This window comes from Rattus norvegicus, chromosome 5, assembly GCF_021556685.1.
Source record: "Rattus norvegicus strain SHRSP/BbbUtx chromosome 5, alternate assembly SHRSP_T2T, whole genome shotgun sequence".
NCBI lineage: Eukaryota > Metazoa > Chordata > Mammalia > Rodentia > Muridae > Rattus > Rattus norvegicus.
The window spans coordinates 158,047,076-158,065,312 of record NC_141538.1 but is presented as its reverse complement, the minus strand read 5'-3'; the positions used below and the strand labels follow the sequence as shown (position 1 = coordinate 158,065,312).

The 18,237-nt window shown below is 52.2% G+C and overlaps 1 protein-coding gene across 4 annotated transcripts in view; it reads left to right on the top strand.

Moving 5' to 3' along the window:
* Pax7 (paired box 7) overlaps positions 1 to 18,237 on the top strand; it is a 101,335-nt gene that overhangs the window by 44,266 nt on the left and 38,832 nt on the right. For all 4 annotated transcript variants that reach the window (NM_001191984.2, XM_087550726.1, XM_087550728.1 and 1 more), the window contains 3 exon segments: positions 9,226 to 9,425; positions 12,701 to 12,866; positions 13,840 to 14,042. In NM_001191984.2, coding sequence (NP_001178913.1) covers positions 9,226 to 9,425; positions 12,701 to 12,866; positions 13,840 to 14,042 — 569 coding nt within the window.

Below are 18,237 nucleotides of genomic sequence, written 5' to 3'. Positions count from 1 at the left end.
CCTTCAGACATGAGCCATTCCGTGCTGGGGACATTTATACTCTCTTGTCCCGGCCATTTAAAAATATCCCGCCGTTATGACCCAGCATGCACTAGACCATGAGAAATGATTCTTCCACTTCCCAAAGTACCTACGTCCCATTAGCCAGCACCCATTTCTGCCACCTCCCTAGAGCTCCTGGACTCAGCCTGAGGAAAGAGTGAGTGCTTTAGGATGTTCAGGGGATTGTCACTTTAAGTCACCTCTGGCAGGTGGATGTCCTAGGTAAGAGATCCTATCTCTAGGGAAGAATGGATGGCCTGTGGTAGAGCTGTCTGCCCCAGGGATGGGGAGATCCCACCCGTGCCTCATACTGACAACTCAGTTGTAGCCGTGGCAGTGGGAAGCCAGCTGAACCTGCCCTCGAAGCAGGATGGGGGCAGCTGATCTTGGTCTCTTTGGGCCTGCCCAGCCTTCAGGAGGGGCTCTGTGATGCCTATAGAGACAAAGAAAACCACACACCTTCCCTTGCAACAGAGTGCTAGTTCCAGAACTTTCTGCGAGGCCAACTTAATAAGGATGAGGAGTGTTGATAGAGTGTTGGTGGCAGGAAGGTGGGTGGACAGAAATGAGTTGGGAAAGGAAAGCAGGGGGCAGAGTCCTGGAGAGGAAACTGTGACTCAGGGCATGATTGAAGCCTCGCTTCCTGTCTCTGTCTGCTTCTCTGTCTCTGTCTCTCTGTGTACCTCTGTCTCTATGTCTCTCTCTCTCTGTGTCTCTGTCTCTGCCTGTCTCTCTCTCTCTCTCTCTCTCTCTCTCTATATATATATATATATATATATATATATATATATATATATATATATGTACATATATGTGTATGTATGTATGTAAAACCCGTGCATCTGTAAATGTATGCACATGTCTGTAAAGACCAGAAGACAACATTTGATGTCTTTCTTTAGGTGCTGTCCCCCTTTGTTTTGACACAGGGTCTCCCGCTGGCCTAGAACTAGGCAAGTAGACTAGGTCTGCTGCCCTGTGAGCCCCAGGCTTCCTCCTATCCCAGTCATGGTTAACAAGGTCGTCTGTGGTAAGGCTGTGCCTGATCCGTGGCTCTTACATGGGGTCTAGGAATCAAACTCTTTTTTTTTTTCTTTTTTCGGAGCTGGGGACCGAACCCAGAGCCTTGTGCTTGCTAGGCAAGTGCTCTACCACTGAGCTAAATCCCCAGCCCCAGGAATCAAACTCTTGCTCTTGCTCCCCAGCTCTTTGGTCAGGGCTTGCTCTCTGATGCGGAAAGCTGTCGGTGTCTGCATTGCAATGGGCTGTAGACGCTCTCCTTTTGCTTTTTGAGACAAAGTCTCTCTGTGTAGCTCCAGATGTCCTGGAACTTTCTCTGTAGACCAGGCTGGCCTCGAACTCATAGAGATCTTCTTGCCTCTGCTTCTGCCTCTGCCTCTCTGCCTCTGCCTCTGCCTCTGCCCCTCTGCCCCTCTGCCTCTGCCTCTGCCTCTGCCTCTGCCTCTGCCTCTGCCTCTGCCTCTGCCTCTGCCTCTGCCTCTGCCTCTGCCTCTGCCTCTGCCTCTGCGTGCTGGGATTAAAGGCGTGAGCCACCACTGCTACTTCTAGGAGGGTTTATTTATTTATTTATGTAGTCTTTTAGCCCCAGATTTCTTCTTGGTTGAGCTGGGAGGGGGCATGGGCCAGAAGTCAGAGTTCCAAAGACATGTCTGTGTTGGACTTTTGTCTCCTGGGCTTAGCACTGAGGAGGATGGGGGACAGGGACAGGAAGGGTAGGTCCAACTCTGTCACCTGGTGGGAAGGGACAGCTGCCCTGTTTCTCTTGCACTGGCTTTGAAGCCTCTTCTCAGTCCCCCAAGCCTCCCCTACCATCCCGCCCCCACCCAGGTGTCTTCCTGAGGCTTGTCCTTCAGTACCTTGTTCTGGTTCTGTGACATTTGTGTCGTTGGCTCATTTGAGATCTCCTCCCACACACACTCATCTACAGGTGCCATTTGCATTTGGGGACAGGTTCCTGTGGAAAGAAGGAAGCCAAGGTGACTGTGTCTGGGTCAGTGAAAACTAAGGAGAGGATATTGGCATATTCATTTATTTGGCCATTCATTCATTCATGGAACCATGGGTGTACTCTTTGGGTTTGTATTTTATGTCATACAAATCTTTGCCTCTGGGACCCAAGGTAAACGACCATTCTCTTTATCGGGGGCACCTGTGGTGACAGCAGCCACAGTTATTAGGTGTTTACTATGTATCAGGTACTTTGTGGCCCTTGTCTTACAATGTCCCCTCCTCCGTCAGGGAAGAGAACTCTGAGAGATTGGGACCATCAGCTTCTTCATTTTGCCCAGGGATAAAGTCACTTCTCTAAATGCTGTAGGACCAGGCACTCTTAAGGGTCACTTTGGAGCACCACCAGCACGGTGGGAGAGAGCCACAGCTGCAGATGTCAAGAATTAGGAGATGCTGAGAGAACCTGTAAGACACTTGGGAATAGAGCCTGAGGCTGCCAGTTTTTCTACACTAGGTGAAATGGGGAGAGGAATCTGAGTGGCAGCTCTGGGAGCTTCTGGGATAATGGCTTCCTTCCTGCTTAGTTTCCCTCTACACTGTAATGATGACCCTTTTAGCAATGACTGGTCCAGCCCCTGTGGCTGGGAGGAGGCAGACAGACCCTAGTCCCAGTCTAAGCCACCAGCCCTGGTTCCTCTCATTTCTCTGGAGCCCTTGTCAAGCCCTGGTTGCTCTGGCCACACCCTCTTGGGACTAAGAGGGCAAGAAATGGTGTTTCCGACTTTATTCTGTCCAGTACTACTTGCTGCTTTCTCTGTTTGGTGATAATAGGTGGCTTCAGTGAACTAGTCATTGGAGTAGCAGCCAGGGAGATGGCTCAGTTAGGAAGGAGTTTGTCTTGCAAGCAGGAGGCCTTGGGTTCAGTTTCCAGAAACCACTTAAAATGCTAGGTACAGTGATCCAGGCTTATAAGCCCAGTGCTGGGGAGGCCGAGAGAGGCAGATCCCTGAAAGCTTGCTGGCCCATTGGGTAGAGCTCCAGGGCAATCAAATATCTGTCTCAAACAAACAAAATGTAGAAAGTGCCTGAGGAATGATGCCCAAGGCTGTCCTATGACCTCCTTGTTTCATTGAGCCTACTCCCCCTCCAACAATACCCCCACCTGCTGTGACGAACACACAAAGAACTTGAGGAAGAAGAGAATAAAAACTATAATCTTAAAGCCATTGCGCCCATGCCTGTCTCCAAGGTGCTCAGATTACTTCACACAGCTGCCACCCCTCCCCACACTCCACCTTAGCCACATGGGATAACAGGTTAAAGAGAATGGGTTGCAAAGTTCCTCAGGACCCTTGAACTTCTGTCTTCAGGCAGATAAAGCTAGTTTCGAACTTGGTACCCTGACTCAGTGTCCTTGGCTCGGGTGTTTCTCCCACTTGTCGGTTCAGTGCAGAAGAAAGAACACCAGATTCACCCTGAAAAACATTACTGAATTCTGATCACAGATACTGTTCCAAGAAGTAGTACTTCCTTCTTCCTAGATCCGCCCCTTCCTGTCAGGAGGTGTGTAGACAGCGCTCTCTAGTGCCTAAGAAAGGTACTGCACTCTTAGCACAGGACCATGTTCAAAATCGGGACATCAACCCCATATTCTCTGATACAGATGATCTCTCCGAGGATCGGAATTTGACAGTACAACCTGAAGGAATTATGTGGGAACTTCCTAGCTGAGGAAATTTGGTCAAGTTGTGAGTAGGTGTGAGTTCAACTCTAGCTTTCCTGAAAAGACTTTTTTTTTTTCTCTCTCTCTCTTCTTTTGAGTTGGGAAAGTAGAATATCAAGACTGGGGGCCCAGGGGTCCTGTTCCCATCTGCCCCTCGACAGTGCCACAACCTCTGGATAAGCCTCTAAGGAAGCAAGGGTTCTGCCAGCCTGGGGTCCTTCAGACATACAGGAGAGGGTATCTTATCCTCTGACCGACCTGAATACCCTTGAGAGATAGGAGACAATTTTGCCAGATTGGTGCATTCCACACATCTCCCTAGACAAGGGTTAGATACAGCAGGGTTCCTGAGGTGGGCTGGACTCAGGCTGTGGAAAACTCCAGGATAGAGTCCCACCCCATCCCCACCTCAACCTCCTTCTTGACTGTGACTGTGGGCACATCCTCAAGACTAACCCACCACCCACTCTTTTTTTTTTCTTTTCTTTTTTCCGGAGCTGGGGACTGAACCCAGGGCCTTGCGCTTGCTAGGCAAGTGCTCTACCACTGAGCTAAATCCCCAACCCCCACCACCCACTCTTAGCTCTATGCTGTAGTCTTGGCCCAGAAGCTGGAGTTAATGGAGTTCCTGGAGCCCCAGAACACTTGGGCTTCACCAAATCCCCCACTTAGGATGGAGAGAGAAGGCCCGCAGTGATGCGACCCCTCTCTACACAGGAAGACCCATCAGTCACTTCTGAGCTCCCAGCTCCCTCCTTTCTCCCCACACTGGTGGGTGCACAGCCTGCATGGGGCAGGGTGTACAACTAAGTTCTTGTCGCTAAGGCCAGGGAAGATATGTGTGGGACAGTCCAGGGTGGGACAGAGAGGTCAGACTTGGGCAAGACAGAGGACTGGGGCCTGAGGCTGATTTGCATGATGCTGGCCGAGTGTCCAAGAGGAATATGAGTTCAAGATGGCAGGAGTGGGGTGTTTCGTCTCCTGGGAGGAGTCCCCGTGGTTCTGTGAATCATGCGTGGGCCAGTTCCTGCAGACCAGCCTGGCTGGTGCACACCTGGTGAGCCGGTTACAGCTGAGCACTTTGCACAGAGAGGGGACGAAAGGATGGGAGGGCCCCTGCCACTACTAGGCTGGCGGCCCCCAGCTGAGCCGTAAATGACTTTTCCATTTGCTGAAGCCTGCGCCCAGGCCTGCTTGGTATTCAGGGACACGGGGCCCATACTCGCCAGCTCTCGACTCTGCCCGAATTACTTGATTAAAACGCATATCAACTATTATGTGATTCATTTCTCCAGCACAGCTCCATGCCGGGGCCTATGTTAAAACTGTAATAACTGGGAAGGGAGGTGTGGGGAGAGGGGTGCAGGGAACGGAGCTTGGGAGGCTTCAGGGATGGGGTGCGGAGTAGAGAGACCCTGTGCCTCTTGGCTAGGGTTGGCCTGGGGGGTGAGGAGGCCTTCTCTCCCCATGGGACCTCTCCAGCCAGAAAGGGGAGGGAAAGGCTGGGAAGGTGGGGCAGTCACTGTGATTTCAAGATCACAGGTGGGCTTCTCAAAGCAGCTGCCATGTCAGGTGTCTACCACCAGGTGTGGAGTCCCGGGGGTTTTTGGCCCTTGCTCAAGCTCTCTCCACTGGGCACCTGCCAAACGGGCCAGCCTCGGCCTTCTGGCATTCCAACCAGTGAGAATAATGGTTTCATCAAGACCACTCTCCAGGCTGTGGGGTTGGTGCTGTCACCTTGAGTACCTGCTGTGTGCCAGGCACCGTCTGTATCACAAAGACGTGCTGGCCTAGCAAGATAAGTAGACCCCTCCACAGACACCGCCATTGTCTCCTGAGACTGTGTGCATGTGTGTGTCGGAGGTTGGGAGATATGTGTGGGGACCAGAGATCAGTCTTGGGTGTTATTTTGAGCCAGGTTCTTATTAGAACCTAGGGTTCACATAATTAAGCTGGGGTAGCTGGCCAGTGACTTCCAGGGATCCACTTGTCACTGCGTCCCCTGTGCTGAGATTGCAGGGGCTCTGCTGACTCTTTCTGTGGGAGCTGGGGATTGAACTCAGCTCCTCATACTTGGGCAGGGAGCACCTTGCTTACTGAGCCATCTCCCAGCCCTTCATCCCTGTTTTCTGACGGTTGAGACGTAAGAGCGCCCCCTCCCCCTGCAAGATGAGGATGAAGTGTATCTGACCTGGTTCAGGAAGTCTTGCTGGACGATTACTCACCGTGAGGGACTGTGCTGGGCGGGTGGGCTTCATCCCACTGCGAGGACATGACTGGGGTAGAGGCAGGTTGACGAACTTAATTGGGAGCCTCGTCTGTGGGAGGGTAAAGTCTGCGCACATGAATGGCAGATAGTTACCAGCCTCACTGGTTTACCGAGATGTCTTGGCATAGCCCGCTACTCGGCAATGGCTTCCTGGGATGGATGGAATAGGATCTAGAAAAAGACCCTGAAGAAGGCAGAAGCAGGGGAGCATTGTGGAGACCACCCCCAGACACTTTCCACTCTCTGTCTCCCACCATAAGCCTGGACTAGGTTATCCTGGACTTTGACAAACCAAGCAATGGTCCCTACCCCGTGCTCCAGTTTTCCTGGCCTTTGCAGGTCACATCTGATGTTGGTCTGTGCTGTGCACCCATTCACTGGTGCTTCCCACCTTGGACTAGGAGGTCCCAGCACAAGAATCATGCCTCCTCCATCAGATTGGAAGCTTCCTAAGACAGACTGCTTCTCTCTTCATAAGATTGGAGGCCCTAACTTAGAGACCCCTCTTCCTTGCTTAGTGTGGGCCTCCCATTCCTCTAAGTAGAGATAGGATTCAGGAACCCAGAGGGGGTTCCTTACTGTCCCATTATTTTTAGGGCTATTTCCAGATCAGCAGTTGGTCCATGAGATAGTTGTATCCCCCAGCTGCAGGGAAGTAGGAAGTAGGAAGGCAAGGGCCAGAGCTGGTCAGGAGCTGCTCCCTGATGTCCACCCTGAACCTGTTGATTATTTAACGAATGCTTTTCTGTGTCTACTTCCCCCACAATGCTTTACCCCATAGGAGCAGTCCTCTCAAACAGCAAGGGCCTGGGGACCCGGCTTTGCTGTCCTCCATTTGGGTTTGAGTTCGGTGTCTCTAGATCCACAGAGCTCCACAGATCTCTGCTCACAAAGGATGAGGGGCAGGAACCAGGGAGGAAGTCAAACCAGAAGTCAGTAGTCTGTCCAGAAAGCTGTCATCTGAAAAGCAGGGAGAAAGGGGTGAGGGGGAGGCATGGGTATGGTAGAGCACCTTGGATTTTAGCCCTCAGCCAGCAGGGTGGTCTCTGCCCATGGTTTCGTTCCTGACAGTTCTGATCCCCATTCACCTAGCTAGTGACTTAGGTGAGTCTGGGATCACCTGAAGGGGTATTCTGACCTGATTACTCTCCCGGGTCCCCCGCAGAACACAGAGACCATTCATTGGTGTGTTTGCTCAGAGCCCCAGGTTTGCTGGCGAGGGAAGCCCAGGGTGCCATGTGTGCCCACTGTTGATCCTCTTACTAGAGCTAGGGTGAGTGGGCAGTTGGCAAGCTGGTGAGAAAAAAAACGTGTGTGTGTGTGTGTGTGTGTGTGTGTGTGTGTGTGTCTGATCTTAGGTGTCTGACCATTGGCCATTGTTGTTCTTACTGAGTGTGAGTGGGGTGGGGGTGGGAATATAGGGGTTGGTTTTGGTGGGAAGGGCCTAGACTTGAGAGTAACCAATCACTGAAGCAGCTGAGTATCTGCTGGTGGGCAGGTCAGAAACAAGAGGGTAGGCAGAGTGTATTGTGGACACTGGCCTAGAGACTGTGTGCACTGCCTTTCTGTGATGTCCTTTCTCCATAGGTAGTGTGAGCAGGCAGCCTCTGAGGCTCACTAGCTAGTCTCAGAATGGGTGCTCCAGGCACAGAGTCCCACCTTGTCCACTGTGTGCTTGGCCTATTCAGGAGGAGAGTAGGTGCTTGGTAAATGAATGAATGTGTGAATGAATGAATGAGTGAAAGAATGAATGAATGAGTGAGAGAGTGAATAAATGAATGAGTGGAAGATGAGTGAATGAATGAATGAATGAGTGAGAGAGTGAATAAATGAATGAGTGGAAGATGAGTGAATGAATGAATGAGTGAATGAACAAATGAATGAATGAGTGAGTGAATGAATGAGTGAATGTGTGAGCGAATGAATGAGTGAATGAACAAATGAATGAATGAGTGAGAGAGTGAATGAATGAATGAGTGGAAGATGAGTGAATGAATGAATGAGTGAATGAACAAATGAATGAATGAGTGAGTGAATGAAAGAAAGAATGAGTGGATGAGTGAATGAATGAATGTGTGAGTAAATGAATGAGTGAATGTGTGAGTGAATGAATGAGTAAAAGAATGAATGAGTAAAAGAATGAGTGAATGAATGAGTGAATGAATGAATAAGTGAAACGATGAATAAGTGGAAGAATGAGTGAATGAATGAGTGAAAGAATGAATGAGTGAACGAATGCAAGAAAGAAAAAAAAAAACCTCCAAGAATCCCAAAGATGGCATCGAAGGGAGGAGAAAGATAAATGAAGGGAGGAGAGGGGAAGGCAGAGGAAGGGGAGGCTGCTGTAGTCTGTCTCCCTGCTCTCCCTGCCAGCCCCTTGCAGCGCTCACACCCCAGCCCTGTGCCTTGCTCTCTGCATTTCCCAGGGCTGCCAGGCTTGCTGTAAGGACACCAGCTGGTGTCTACTCCACCAGGCCAGAGAAGGGCACGCGGCTCAGTGCCGCCAGTGGGGGTGCTAAGCAGTTCCGTTCCTCAGGTCTTAGCTCTAGCAGCTGGGACAACTGATGAAGGCTTTTCTGCAGCCTCCTCCCCCAGCGAACCCTTACCTTCCCTGCTTCCCTGCTTTCCCTGCTCCTTGCCTCCTGGCCTCTACTGTCAGACGGGCTTCCTGACCTTCCTGGAAAGCACAACAGGGCTCCTCCTGCCTGCCTTGGAGCTTAGCATCCTTTGGGGATTTTTAAAAAATTTTTATTTTACATTTATTGACCTTGGGGGAGGGGCACATACCACAGCAGGCACACACTTGCTGGGAGTGGGTTCTCTCCTTCCACCGTGTGGTTTCCAGGGAATTGAACTCAGGTCGGCAGGTTCTCGGGGCTTTATGGACCCCTCTTTCCCCCCAACCATCTCTATGGTCCTTCTCCTTTGTGTTTCGAGAGATGTATTTCATCAAGTCTTAGGCCGGGGCATGCATGTCGGTGTAAATAAATCTAAATGCCCAGCTGGAAGGACCAGCCTTGAAGAACAGAGGCTACTTTGGGCAGAAAGGGTTTACCCAGTGTTCCAGGCTGGGCATGGAGGATACTTTCCGTCCTTCATTGCTAAGCTATGGTGTGGTAAACAGTCAGTATTCTTTCTTGGGGAGACAGTGGATCCCCATCGTAGTGCTCAGAGGAGGGCACAGGCATGACCCCGTGCCCACTGTGCTACCCCGCTGTAGGCAACCGTCTTGATGAAGGCTCGGACGTGGAATCAGAACCCGACCTCCCACTGAAGCGTAAGCAGCGTCGCAGTCGGACCACATTCACGGCTGAGCAGCTGGAGGAGCTGGAGAAGGCTTTCGAGAGGACCCACTACCCGGACATCTACACCCGGGAGGAGCTGGCACAGAGGACCAAGCTCACGGAGGCACGCGTCCAGGTGAGGAGAACTGGGGGTGCTCGCTGGAATCAGGATGGAGGAGGGTGGGGTGTGGGCAGGTCCTGAACGAGTGCTCACTCCAGGTGCGATCCTGGGACCATGCACATGCTAACGTGCACAGTCCCTGAAAGGGCAGCATGTGTTGGTTGATTGACTTACAGATGGATAGAGAGGCGCAGAGCCCAAAGGGAGGAGGGATTCAGGGGGAGATGAGAAGAAGGAAGAGTGAGGGAGTGGGAAAGAGAAGCAGAGGTGGGGGGGGGTAGTAGTCAGAGAAGAGGACTGGCACCAACTCTCCAAATCTCCCTCGACAGGGGAGATTTCCCAGCAGGACAATCCTCAGTCAGAGAATGAGTTTCCCACTGCTTGAAGTATGCAAGATGTGTTCTGGGTAGATTTGAAGCATCAGCACTGGACTGTGTTACCCAAAACCCTGTACACCTAAAGTACACAGTTCCGATTTAGTGGCTCTGGTGACCAGGAGAAAGAGCCCAAACTGAGATTCAGGTCTTCATCAGGGAAGGGAAAGAGGGAGGGGAGGCTACTTTCCATCTGCCCCAGGCTGAGCCCTGGGTCTCTCCTCCAGCTGGGCACAGACTACACTCATTTCTGCACCTTGCTGGACAAGGGCTAAAGCTATGGAGGACATGGGGCGGGACAGGGTGATTCTACAAATGGCTTGCATGACAATATTGTCCTGGGCAGGGGAGGTAGGTCTGTAGAAGGGCTGTTCCATACTGTGCCGTCCTGAGGAGCGCCCCCCTCGCCCCAGCATCCCCATGGCCACAAGTCACAGACTTGTGTGTCAGGTTGGGATGGCCACTGAACCCAGCCCTAGTCACAGATACAGAGGCTAGGATTCAGAGAAGTGATCCACGGGACACAGATAGACTGTAGCAGCTTGGCCTGGCTGGCACGGAAGCCTACGTCCTTTCTGAGCCCAAGAGGAGGAAGCTGACTTGGGAGTTGGATTTAGAACTCAATAAGGAAAGTCCCAGAAGAGACTAACCTTAAACCCTCCAGGAGCGGTATTACCTCCTTCCACTCTCCCACCCTCAAGGGGAAGAGAGCCAGGCACAGCAGCCAGCTAGCCAGCGAGCTCATCTCATCTCATCCCCTCCCCTGACGACACCGGAGCTGTAGACTGCCTTCTCTCTCTCTCCTTGATCCTCGCAGCTGTTGTCCTGGGTGCATTCCTCTGGGCTTCCTCACTGACTAGTCTGGCAGCCTCATGGCTTCCCACCACCCCGAGCCTGGCAGCTCCTTAGAAAATTTCCTGGCTGTCAGGACACTGCTTTCATTGGCTCAGGGGACTGGGGAAACAGGTGTTATGCAAGGTCCAAGGAGGGAGGGGTCTGGGAATGGGGGAGTCCAAGCTTTGTTAAACCACAGAGAGGCTACCAGACTCCTGTTCCTTGGACTCCTCTCTACCCAGGTCTGTGAGCTCCCTAGGTAGGATAGAGCAGAGGAACAAACAAAAACAAAATTTTAAGAATGGACAGAGGCTGATCCCAAAAGCAGAAATCTTAATCCTATGAGCGGAGTCCGGAAGCACCCAGAGTCTCAGAGGCCCTGGAGGCAGGACAAGAGCTGACAGGGCATCCACTCAAGTTCAACACAGAGGTCTGTAGGCAGAGGTCCCAGGTATCGAGCCTGCATCCCTGCCACTGACCAGCTGAGTTCTCTTCAGGAGCTCAGCTTCCTCTTGGAAAACACAGTGTGCCCCAGGAGCTCAACGGTCACCAAGACTCCTTTGGCATCTGAGGTCCTACTGGCGTGTAAATGGCCAGTGAGGGGATGAGACATTGTAAATGGAAGTGTTTAAACAGAAACAGTGTCCGTGGATTGGACACCCTAGTAAGGGATTCTCACAGGGGGAGCGGGGCAGAGACTCAAGGTCCTGGGTGCTGTCAGGACTCCCCGCTGTGTCTTGCAACTTCGCCTCTGCTTTAAAGAGTCTGTGCCTTGAGGGTCTCACCTCACAACCCTGTCATATTTCATCTCGGTGTGTGGGCAAGTGGAGTGCTTGCAGATGGGCTTGGAGTTGGAATCTGCCCCTTAATATCCTCCCTGTTCCCAGGGTCCTTTTCTGCAAAATGGAGACCATAATGCCAGGGTCTGCTTGCTTCTAGGGTTACACAATTAACCGTAAAGCAGCAAGATGTTAGAGACCGATGGTGAGCATGTAGTTCAGTGGGTAGAGCGCTTGCCTCACACGCACAAGGTCCTGGTTTGATCCCCAGTGCCACGTAAACTGCGTGACAAACCTATAATCTCAGTACGTGGCCATGGAGGAAGATCAGAAGTTGAATGTCGTCCTTGGCTATGTATCAAGTTCGAAGCCAGCCTAGATTACATGAGACCTTGTCTTTAAAAAGAAGCTAGGTGGTGGTGGCTCACACCTTTAATCCCAGCACTCAGGAGGCAGAGGCAAGAGGAGTTCTACGAGTTTAAAGCCAGCCTGCTCTACACAGGGAGTTCCAGGACAGTCACGAAGAGAGACCTGAGCCACCTTTGCGCCATCGTTCATTCATTTAGCATTCATTTATTCAGTGAGCATTTATTGAGCACCTATGGAATACTCACCCTGCAGGGCACAAAGGAATGCAGGGCCTTGGTCCTAGATGTCCCAAACCTGAAAGGAGGCTGAGAGCTTCTCAACCAGGAACAGATCAATAGAATGAGAGTTCACACAAGGAAGGGCCATGCAGGGCCCTCCTTTACGCCTCCTGCCCCTAAGCTGCATGAGGGTGATGATGTCAGAGGACTTTCTAGTCAGAAGTGAAAGGTGTCCCCTTCCAGCTGTGTGTGTATGTGTGTGCACACGCATGCATGTGTGCATACACACATATGTGTACGTGTCTGCATATGTGTGCAGATATGTATTGCACACCTGTGCAGGCCCCGTTCTAGCAGGGCCTGGGCTATGTGAACAGGGCAGGGTCTCAGCCCCAAGTTAGCACAGCTGAGTACCAAGGCCCTCCTTTCTCAGGATGTTCTGTGTGTGTGATCTCCTCTCGGAGGGTTTCCTGGAGGAGGTGGAGGTCTGGAGTAAGAACTGGAGATCCTGGGCTGGAGCACTTGTCATAGGAGGAGCACAAGGCTGAGTGTCTAACAGACTTCTCCAGGCCTCTCCTCACCCTGTCCTGTGCCTGTCACCTGCTTCCTGTAAAACAGGGATCTTCTAAAAGCCCTCCCTGGATGGCGGTGAGGGGACCCCGCCTCTGAAGCTCCCCGCAGGCCATCCTGGTGGCTCAGCATCCTCTCCCCTTCAGGTCTGGTTCAGTAACCGTCGTGCGCGCTGGCGCAAGCAGGCAGGCGCTAACCAGCTGGCCGCCTTCAACCACCTTCTGCCGGGAGGTTTCCCACCCACTGGTATGCCCACGCTGCCACCCTACCAGCTGCCGGACTCTGCCTATCCCACCACCACCGTCTCCCAAGGTGAGTGTCTGCTATTAGAAAATGTGGAGTCCCGTTGTTCTGGTTTCAGAACTCCAGGTCACTCTGGGCTGAAGAGCCAAGCTCCTCTTTCCCCTGCAACGTGGGCAGCAATGGGCCATTGAGACCCCTTGAGGAAGGCAGATCTTTTGGGCACAGTTCTTCCAGTAGCTTCTAAGATATCACAACCTGAGAAAGGGACATGCCAAGGGAAGGAGGCGGCAGGGAGAGAGAGCCCAGGATACCCAAGGGCCTTGGGAAGTAAAGGTTTCCTTCCCCAGGATTCTGAAGTTCCCATCTTGCTCCCACCCCAGCAGATGCAAGAAACCTCTTGGCATCTGCCACACTGGGTTATCTCCTGGAAGGCCCAGAGGCTGGCATGCTGGAAGCTAAGAATCCAGAAAGCCCTACCTATGGTTCTTAATAAGAAATAAGCCAGCACCAAGGACAGCGGGGATCCAGCCTCAGGAGGCTGTGCAGAGGGACCCTATGTGCAGAATAGCAGCAGAGTGGCTGGGCAGAGTGCAGTCATTTCAGGCATGGTTCACTCGTTGGCCTTGACTCTAGCCCCATCCTCTGAGCCTCAATCACCCCTGACTCTTCTCCATCGCCCAGAGCTAGGCTCACTCAGCGTGATGAGGGCCCTGGACAGGTACCCACACAGTACTAAGAGGGCAAGTCTGGGTGGATTACTGATCCCATTGGGCCCAATTTACAATCCAATTAGTGCTTATTGATCATCTACCGTATGCCGAACACCAAGCACCACGACCTGTGTGCGAGATGCCTAGAGGTCATCTTGAGGTCAAGTGGGTGTCAGTCATACCCCGGCCGCTCTGTAGGGGTGCCTGGCAACCAGCAGGCCTCAGCCCAAGTCACTTGAGAAGCTGGCCCCTTCCCTCCAGAGGGCATGACCGGGTGGAGTTCCAAGGCTGCTTTTGCTTCTCGCTTAGGAACTCTCTGGGTCTCTCCTCAGATGGGGGCAGCACAGTACACAGGCCCCAGCCCCTTCCGCCATCAACCATGCATCAGGGTGGGCTGGCTGCGGCCGCTGCAGCAGCTGACAGCAGCTCTGCCTACGGAGCCCGCCACAGCTTCTCCAGCTACTCGGACAGCTTCATGAACCCCGGGGCCCCCTCCAACCACATGAACCCCGTCAGCAATGGCCTGTCTCCTCAGGTAGGTGGCCTCTCTACTCTATTTGGGGTCTCACTGCCAGACTCCTGCTGGCCCAACCAGAGGGGTTCAGCGTAACCCAGACCGGCTCTCTCTCCCATGGGGGTTGGGGAAGAGTGTCACTAAGAACTCAGAGGTCTTAGGAAGTCCCTGGCTGCTCCGGACCCTGAGAGAGTTGGAGTGGAATGCAAGTGTCTCTCTCTTCTTCTTTCCCTTTCTTGTGTCTGTGATCATGGCTCTGGGTTGATCTTCCTCTTTCTGGAGGTGGGGGAAGGGTTGTCATTCTCTCCAGATGGGCAGAGGCTGATTTCAGGATTCGCTCTTGGCCCCACCCACCATTCTGAGCTTGATCTCAGTCACGTTCTTACAGTGAGCAGGAGACATCTGGAACAGGTTTGAATCTAGAACCAAGAGTCCTTCCTAGATCCAGTCAGCACTCCATGCCTCCCTTTCTGTCAGGCATGACCAATCACTGAGGAGGAAGGGATCTCTCCTATTGGTAGAGAGAATTGATGCCTAGGTTCTGGGCCAGGGCCGCTGCTTAGGTTGGACCTAAGGGCTTCAGGTTTGCTCATGTGCAGTTGGTGGACGGCTCAGTCACTCATAGCCTGGCAGAGTCATGGCTTTGGAAAAAGTTGGGTAGATCACACAGAGGTAGGAGTAGAACTTGGTGGGTTTGTTGAACAGATCTGATGTTTGGCGTCTGAGTGATTTGGGGGAGCTGATGGGTTTGTTTCTGTAGCTACAACAGGCTCCCAAGTGCCCCTGGGAAAAGGCGTTTATTCTGCCTCCACCTGCTGCTCCCTCTTCCTCTTGTCTGCCGGAGACAGGCTTGACAGGGGAAGCAAACTGATCTGAACAGCTGTGTTGTGCAGGAGAAGGTGCAGACTTTGGGGGAGGCTGAGAGCCTCCTTCTGCTGCTCTGGGGCCAGCGTGCATCTGGGAACCTCAGCTTTTCCCATTTTCAGGCCTCGTCCTTTATACCCTGCTACCCACGAGCTTGCCGTGATCTGTGCGTGGATGGTCTGATCTTCTAGCGCGACCTGGCTCGGGACAGAGTTGAGTAGACGTTAGTTTTCTTGCCCTCCTTTCGCTCAGGCCATACACTAATGATCAATAGGACACCGTTGTTGTGATAAAAACCCATCATCTGAAGAGCAGAGGTGGGCACAGGGGAGAAGGCCCAGTAGGTAGAGCTCTTGTCTTGTGAGCATAAAGAGCAGAGTCTAGACCCTCAGCACTGATGGAAAAAGCCAGAGGCGGAGGTGCACATCCGGAGTCCCAGCACTGGGGAGGCTGAGACAGAAGGATCCTGGGAGCTTACTGGCTGGCCAGCCTAATGGACACAGTGAGGTCCAGGCTCAGTGAGAGCAGTGTCTCAGGAAATAAGAGAGAAAGTGATTAAGGAAGACACTCAACAGCAGTCTCCTGCCTCTGCACACATGTGCACACACATTCATGAGCAAACACACACATGTGCATGCATGCACACACCTGCATGCATATACACACATACAGACACACATGTATGCACACATGCACACTCGCATACACATACATGCCACACATACATGCATGCATGCACAGCCAAACAGACACAGACATACACATATGCACACACACCCATATGCACACACATGAATGCATACATACACATACACACACGTATGGTGCACACTTGCACACACACATGCATGCACAGGTACACAGACATACACATGCATATATACACATATACACACATGCATGCACACTTACACATGCACACACACATGCACACATGCACACACACATGCATGCACAGACACACAAACACACACATGCATGCACAGACACACAAACACACACATGCATGCATAGACACACAAACACACACACATGCATGCACAGACACACAGACACATACATGCATGCACAGACACACAAACACACATGCATGCACAGACACACAGACACACACACACACACACACACACACACACACACACACACCACATCACATGCACAGCTCCTGGTGGGATTATACAGACCTCAGAGGCCATCAGGTCAGGGGTGAAACCATCAACTCATTAGGATCTGTCAGCCTTGGGCTGGCTCTCCCAAGATATCCTGTCTTGCTAGTACCTAACTGCAGGTTAGCCTCTCAGCCTCTCTGGGGTTTGCGGTCATGGTTTCTGTTGCACTGATGTCAGTGCTACCTGGCCACCCTGAGCTAACTTTCCAGAGCTGTGACAAGAGAACAAAGAGGAGGTTTCTTCTCTCCAGGTGAGGCTCAGAGATGGGGTCAAAGGTGAGGAGGGAAGGCCAGAGGGGGAAACCAACCTATTCACGGGGAAGCTATCCCCAGGAGCTGGAGTGTAGGCAGGAAGTTTAGCCTTCTGCCTCCACCTGGAAGTTCCTAGATTGGATCCAGAACCTCTGTCTGGGTGAGACCATCCGTCCAGGTGAGACCATCCGTCCTGGTCTCTAGGCGTCGAGGACATGATGGATTGGCTGTCTCTCAGCTCTGCCTTCAGGCTCCCACCAAAGGTGTGAAAACAGATGACAGGGCAGAGGTGGGGGGGACAGTTGTAGGGGAAAAGCTGCCCTCACGGAAGAGGCAAGGGCACAGGCAGGTCAAATGCAGGTGTGTGTGTGTGTGTGTGTGTGTGTGTGTGTGTGTGTGTGTGTGTCCCCACGGAGGGTGGCAAGGAAACCCTCTGAACATAGGGTCCAGGTCTTAAGTCCAAATTTCAACATCTCAAAGCTCCCTGTTCAACTCAGGTCTATTCTCATCCTCATGGCTCTGGGGTCTTGGGAGGAATCTGTGGGGAGGGGGGGGAATTCTCAGTACAAGGTGACCTTCCCTGTCCTCTGTCCCCGATAAGAAACTCCCCATAGTTCATCTAAGCCCTCTGGGGGCGTGCCACCTGTGCCCAGGTAGGCTTGTACACTGCCACCTAGGATCAGAGGTCTGGTCCCTAGTACCTGGATGGATAGTGTTAGCTTTGCAAATTGGGTGTTTTTGTTCTTCCACAAGCCTAAGGGACTTCTGTGTGCAGCTGAAGCTAGGAGATTTAGGGATGGGACAGCCTACACACCTTGCTGGTAGTTTGTGGCTGCCTGTGAGAAAGTAGCTGTCTTCCCACGTTTTGATTACGGGCGATCCCTTGTCTCCACCCAGTCTTGGAAATGGTTGCCTCTGTGCACCAGGGACACCATTGGAGAGGCTCCTTAAAGTTCCACAAGGTTCCCATTCTGGAGGTGGCACCTCAGAGGACCAAGGTACTTATTGTAGGCCGCACACCAGGTACTGTCCCTCTACTTGGGACAAATCAGTCAAAAATAAATGTCGACATCGTGCCCTGGGGAGTCGCCTGAGCAACCAAGTCTCTAGTCACTTGGTCACAAGAGGACTGAGTTCTCTTCAGTCCTGAGACAGACAGTGCTCTGGTTGTTATTCATATTTTAACCCGTGTATGAGTCAGGGCTCAAACCCATACCTCAGGGTCCTAACTTCCCTGCTGTATGAAGGGAAGGGTTCCTTCAACAAAACAAGCAAAGCAGAGGTCCAAGCACCTTAGGTTGGAGGCTACTGGCAGAGCAAAATCAGTCAGAAACCTTCCTTGAGGCTTGGAAGCTTTAAGGGCCCCATCCATGGACCCTCCCCCACCTTATAGCACCAGACATTAAGTGTTCCCCATGAGACTTCCTACTCCTTGCCCCCAGACCTTCTGATGAGGTTCGGGGAAAGGGAAACCTATCCAGGGTCCTTGTTTCTGATGGCTCATCTCGTTAAGACTTTGCTCCTAGTTGAGGGACGGTTACTTGGAAAATGGCTAAAAATAGCTCCTGAGAGACTGGGTGTGGTGGTGGACACCTGTGGTGTCACCCAGAACTTCGGAGGTAAGAGCAGGAGCATCAGTAATCCAAGGTCATCCTTAGCTACGTAATGACTTGAAAGGCAGCGTGGGCTACAAGAGGCACTGGGTCTGGGGTGGGGAAAGGGAGGCAGGTAGGCAGGCTGTGTTTGCAAGGTGAGACCCTTGAGTCCTTGTCACTGCAGATGGGTAAGGTCGATAGTTGTTTCCAGTCCTTTCCAGGAATAGCATGAAAGACCCACGGGACAAGAAAGTCTGATGGAAGGGTCCTGATCTGAATGATAAAGCAGGACCCCTGGCCTTAGGAGAAGTGTGGCAGAGACACATTTCTTGTCTCA